At 40.7% G+C, this 6,287-nt stretch overlaps 1 protein-coding gene across 1 annotated transcript; it reads left to right on the top strand.

The window, feature by feature from the left end:
* Window positions 1-722: 722 nt before the first annotated feature.
* On the top strand, window positions 723-2,154 carry TUSC1 (tumor suppressor candidate 1). The gene has a single exon (XM_010853322.1). The coding sequence runs from the start codon at window positions 831-833 to the stop codon at window positions 1,458-1,460; it is 630 nt and encodes a 209-aa protein (XP_010851624.1). The 5' UTR covers window positions 723-830; the 3' UTR covers window positions 1,461-2,154.
* Window positions 2,155-6,287: the final 4,133 nt, after the last annotated feature.

Genomic DNA, 6,287 nt, shown 5'->3' with positions numbered 1-6,287 from the left:
TAAGTTGATTCCCTTAGAAGCAAAGAATGCCATCATTCAATGAGTTGTATCCACCCAGAACATTTGAAATTTACTGAGTATTTCAATTTTCCTGAATGAGTTGGACTCATTTTGAATTTCATAGGTTTTGGCCTGAGCAAATCTAATTACAACTTCGTTTCTACAAAACTGCAAACAGTTTGTCGAGTGAAACGCTGGCTGTTCACAAACTGGGCATTGCCTATATTCTTCTGAGAGCTACCCGTTCCTGCTTGAGGGAGGCCTCAAGTGACAAGTGTTCAGCTCTTCTGTTGCCTCTAAGCTTAATGTTTTATTAAGCTTGGAGGTGGTTTAAACCGTTGTGTTCTAAATGAACCCGTTAAGCTTTTCAACCTTCCCCATAAAGCTATTCCGTAACTTCTCACTGTATTATTATTTGCTTCGAGATTGCCCTGTAAAAGGCAAGGTAACTGGTGGCTGGGCTAGGGACGGGGTGAGGCAGGCGGGTTCCTTCAGGGCCTCGCGAAGCGCCTTGGCAGAGTCTGGGATACAGTTTTCCCCCCAGCGCGCAGCTGAAAAGGGCTGAGCAGCAGAGCGCTCCCCGGGGGCATTGTGTGTGAGCTGGCCTGGAGATCCCAGGCCCAGGGGGCAGCTCCACCCGAGAAGACTAGACACGCCTCAGACCGGGCAAACTCCCGGCCTCCTCTGGCCTCAAGCCAGCAGCCGCCGCCCGCCACCTCCTTTCCTCCTCCGCAGCTGCCCTGGCCGCCCCGCCGGGCCCCGAACTCGCTGGCGCCTGACAGCGCGGCCCCTCGGCCCACGGCGCTGGCAGCGCGGCTGGGACGGGACCGATGTGGCGCATGCGTGGTGGCGCCACCAGGCGCGGGAGCTGTGGCGGCGGGGAAGGCGGCGGAGACAGCCGCGGGCAAGGCCGCCCAGGCCGCGTTCGTGGGGGTGGCGGCAGCGGCGGCAGCGTGGGCTGGCGAGGCCGTGCGGGCGGCGCCCGACAGCAGCTGGAGGAGCGGTTCGCCGACTTGGCGGCGAGCCATCTGGAGGCCATCTGCGCGCGGGACGAGCGGGACCGGCAGAACGCGAGGCTGCGCGAGGAGAACGCCCGGCTGCGGCTCGAGAACCGGCGGCTGAAGCGCGAGAACCGCAGCCTCTTTCGTCAGGCCTTGCGGTTCCCTGGCGAGGGCAGCGACGGGGCGTCCGCGGACTCGGCGAGGGCGACCCCGGTCCCGGAGGAGGCCAGCATGAACCGGAGGGCGAGGGGCGGCGGCCCCGAGGACGAGCCGGGGAGCCCCAGGGCCCTTAGAGCCCGGCTCGAGAAGCTGGAAGCCATGTACCGGCGGGCCTTGCTGCAGCTGCACCTCGAACAGAGGGGGCCGCGACCGCTTGGAGACAAGGAGGAGCCCTCTCTGGGCAGCCCAAACTCAGGCCTCCAAGTCCCAGAGCCAGAGCCCTCCGAGCCCTGGCCATAGCCCGAGGCCGCAGCCTCGAGAGGCGGAGCCCCGTGCAGGCTCCTCCTCCGTTCAGTGCTGCCCCCACCTGGCGCACGCGTGAGCCGCGCGCTCCCGCCTCCGGCCTGGCCCTGACGCTTCCCGGGGGCGAGCTTTCTACCCGCAGAGGTTGGGGAGAGGTTGGGGAGGGCGTGGGGCTGAGTCCTGCCATGCACAGAGCACATGTCTCTGGCGCCTGCTAGTTCAATGGAGACCTAGCTCCGGAGGGGCGGGCTTTAAAACAGCGTGAAGTGGGTGGCAGTCGACCCTTCCTAATGCCTGAACTTTTCTGGGTGTTGTAAGGACCTGTGGTATTTTTTCCTCTATTTTGGTTCTTCCAGGGATGATAGTACATTTTGATTTGGCTGGATTTGTTTTTCATCGTCTCCTAAAGCCTCCAGCTAGTCTCTCTCATGTGGCCAACATTTTAAGTGTTTGGTTTGTTTTTATAAGTCGGTGTTACTTTGGTATCCTGTGAAATATCACCCTTTAATGCACAAAGTGATGTTTATAATTTAGAAACTCATGTCTGCCCTGGTTCTAGTCCTTATGCATCTAATATATACTGATTTGTTAATCCCACTCCCCCATCATCCCCCTGCCTTGGGAAATTTTAAACTATCTTCCTATAAGTAATCCTTCGAATTGATAAATAAATTTGGTGCACGGAAACTAACCTAAAGCTATCCCATGACTGTTATTTAAAGTGTGTTAAGTGTTTATACGTTTCCTTAATATCTGAACTTGATTATCCTTTGTAAGCTATCATTCTCTTTTCACTTTATGTAACAATGATCTTTTAAAATAATCAAAAAAATTAGATAATCTAAACATTATTTTGTAATTTGTGCACGTTTTAGACTTGACAGAATATAGAACACAGCTATTTTGCCTAGTACTGCTAATGTTTAAAAATTTTTGAGAAATTATGAATTATATGTTCATCAAAAGCCCCAAAACAACATGATTTAAGTGTCAGTTGTAATTTCAATTCCAAAAAAATGAGATTAATCCTAACAAATATTCTAAGATCAGTTGATTCTACTTTGTCAGTGAATAACACTTTTGCCTATTAATCAAGAGGTTGACGTTGTACCTGGTAGAGATCATACATGTAAAAGAGTGTTTAAGTGGTGGAAAACACTTCAGTTTAAGAAGAATAAAAAGAGTTTTTGTTACAGTTAGAAAAAAATCATAAATTAGAGTTTTTGTTTTATTTGTGGCATACTCCAAAAGTTTCATAGCCGATTTTATAAAACAAGTTGCCAAGGAAAATAATTTCGAGATTTTTCTAATCCTGGGTATTGAAAACACTTTGTACATTTTACTTAAAGATAGTTGATAGTTGTGAACATTTAGATCTTCTATGATCAAGAAATGTTAGAAGAAACTTGGTGAGAATAAGTTGGTATGTGAAAAGTATTTCTATCTTTATTTAATAGGGAAAGAATTAAAACATTTTTAGGAGGCACTAAGAATTGAAGAATAGGCAAAAAGCAGATTGTCCCTATTCCTACTTTGCATATAAATTAGTTAATCTCTCTAAGCCTTAGTTTTCACACCATTAAAAATTTCTCACCATTAAAATTTTTCTAACTACCTCAGAATGTTATAAAAATTTTATTGAGATGCTATATGCAGAATGCCTGCTTCAGAATAAGGGCTGTGTCAATTTAAAATCTAAAATGTACAAGTTCAAAGTAAATGTTTTACTTATACTTTCCTTCTGTATTTTGCTCCCATACGAATTTATGGGTTTTAGCAGATATGTAGATTTCGAATGCATTGACATTTTTCTCTCCTTTTAAGCAAATGGGAGTTAAAGGTTTTATAATAAGGAAATAATATAAAAAATTAAAAATAATTCCCAATTGTGTCAATTGGCAATTCAAGAACTAAGCAAAATATTCAGTTTACCTAGTTTTAAACACCTTTTGTATTAAAATAATGTACAATGTAAATATGGTGAAAACAATTTTTGTAAAATACTGAGGTACACACACTAATGAGGAAGTTTTTTGAGCATAATTCCTGAAAGGTCTTAAAAATTCTGAAACCCAAATGCCCCATAACATGAGTTAAGGCTAGTATATATTTCAACTTTTGAATTTCGCCTCTGTTAACTGATAAGGCATCATATAGTTTATAAAAGATATTTTGTTATATCAAAATAAGTACTGGATTAAGAAATGGATAAAGCTGATTTTAGAAAAGTTTTATCTGGGTTCTAGTTTGATAAAAAAAAAAATAACCTAAAACTGCAGATTATCTTCCTTGTTACAATGACACTTTATTTTCATAACTTCAGATTTGTTGTGCAATGAAGAGGGCTTATAATTTATAGAAACAAGCAACAAAAATATGTCATAATTCAGTGAAGGGCACTGGCATTTTTTTAATCAGAAATTTTTATTGGTACTACTCACAAATATATGCTATCTTTATGTTTTTATCTATAAAAATTAGGGTGTAAATCAGAGTAATATAAAGTATTTTGTAGATCATAGACCAAGGTATCTTTGCTAAACTTCTTCAACATTATGAATATTTGAAAGATACTTGAAAATATCTTTTGTTATTTAATAACCTTAGACATAGATTTGCCAATTTATGAGTATTACCATAATTAAACTAATTCCAAATTATTCATTAAATCATTAATATTCTAAATAATTATTAGCAGAATGATTTTATCTTCAGTGCCAAAATAGCATTTTCTGTTTTGATTAAAGGAACAGATTTTTCACTGAGAATTTGTCATAAAATCTTCATGAGTGAATGATAAAATTTATTAGTATTTCTGTTCAGTGATTAAGTGATCAATTATAAATTCCAGCTTTTCTACTATAAACTTGCTTTCCTGATACATATTTTACATATCTGATATAGAGTGAAGAGTGTGAGAAGTGAAGTCGCTCAGTCGTGTCTGACTCTTTGCGACCCCATGGACTGTAGCCTACCAGGCTTCTCCATCCATGGGATTTTCCAGGCAAGAATACTGGAGTGGGTTGCTATTTCCTTCTCCAGTGGATCTTCCCAACCCAGGAATTGAACCCGGGTTTCCTGCATTGCAGGCAGATGCTTTACCCTCTGAGCCACCAACGAAGCCCAGTTATCTGATATAGACTAAAAATATATTTACAAAATGGAAATAAGAACCAAGGAAAATATTTAGATAATATCTACATCTGATTTTATGAGGTTATTCTGCTCAAATTTCATGCTAACATTAACATCTCTTAAAGATCAGAATTAAACTATGTTGGTGTAATAAGTAGGGGATTTTGCTTATTTAAAAATCATATTCAGAATCTGTTAATGCTTATGAGTATAGTGTTGGCCTTATTCATGTTAATTTATTAAATCCAGGTTCTCAAATACCTGTCAAAGTTTAGAGAAAATTTGAGAAAGGACATTAGTGAGTTTGTTGGTGCTTAAACATTCTTGTCTGAGTGGTAGGCATTCTACTCTAAAATTTGAATTCTTAGAGAAATTGAACAGCAATCTACCTGATATTTCATACATGGTTCTGATCAAAGTCTTCCTTGGCCTTTCATTTTTCCAAATATCCTCACTTTACTTTTGATTCTATCATTTTAAACTTAAAACCTCCATTGTATTTTAAACTTAATGGATCTGCCTTTAGTTATGGTGAAGACTCTGTTGCTAGTAACTGATCACTCCTGTTACCCGAGCCAGCAGCCAACCAACTATCTTCAGCGGGCCAGTTTCCAAACAACTAGTCAGATAATCACATAGATGTTCCCTGTATAGGTCAACCCAGCCAGGCCAAGATCAGCAAAACCACCACCAAGTAAACCTATGATCAACAATTAATGGTGGTTTTAATTTGTTAGGTTTTGGGGGCAAACTGTTAACATTATAAATTGTTGAGCAGCTACAAGGAATTGGGTATTAAATGTTTTTAAATAAGAATCTTGTTAAAGAGAAGAATAGAGTTGGAAAATTTGCTGAGGGCAGTATTATTTATATCATGTGTATAGAATGGATTAGACTACATTTCAGGAGAGATGCGAATAAAAGAACATGTGATGAACAGGGTAATGGAAGATGATATAATTGAAGTAACACATTTTCATGAATGGATGATCTCAAAAGCACAGAGGGTTAGAACAGTCTGGTAAAGGAATAGATTAAATTCTTAAAGAGGAGCTAGCGAGAAAAGCACATGTGATGATACAGGGAAAGAATGAGATTGGAGACAGGTAGATTGGGTGAGGTCATATATTTTCCATAAAACAGTAAAATCATTTGTTGAATTAAGTTAGCTGTTGTAAAAGTAGAGAAAAGTTTCAAACGTCGATTAAAGATATTTCAAAGGTAGTCAGTGGGGAGATAAAAGGATGGCTGAGTGATTCTGAGAGCTCAGGTGACTATCAAGAAACACAGCACAAGTGTAGAAATCATATTGGACTTTGGGAGGAAAAAAAACATACAAGAGACAACTCTGAAAAATAACCTGAAGATGTACAAGAGAACTTTTTATTTTAAAAGTTGAATTTCACTAAACAGTCTTACTGGCAACTGAATTCTGATATCTTTCTATATGCTATATAAGTTGAATTAATTCTACTAGGATAAGTAGAATTAATTAATCATGCATGTGAAGATTTGAAAATTTCGTAATTTTGGAGTCTTGGCAGTGTGCATTGGGTGTAAGAAAGAGACAAAGTGGAGACTTGGAATCAGAACTAGTGTTAGGGGAGAAATACATCATTTTCATAAGAAATGTAAGGAAAACAGTGCCCTCTCTTTATCAGGCTTAACACCAGGATTGTGAAGTTGATG

This window comes from Bison bison, unplaced genomic scaffold (genome assembly GCF_000754665.1).
Source record: "Bison bison bison isolate TAMUID 2011002044 unplaced genomic scaffold, Bison_UMD1.0 scf7180017864326, whole genome shotgun sequence".
In the NCBI taxonomy this organism is placed as follows: domain Eukaryota; kingdom Metazoa; phylum Chordata; class Mammalia; order Artiodactyla; family Bovidae; genus Bison; species Bison bison.
The sequence above is the reverse complement of the archived record's forward strand: the minus strand, read 5'-3'. Positions and strand labels throughout refer to the sequence as shown.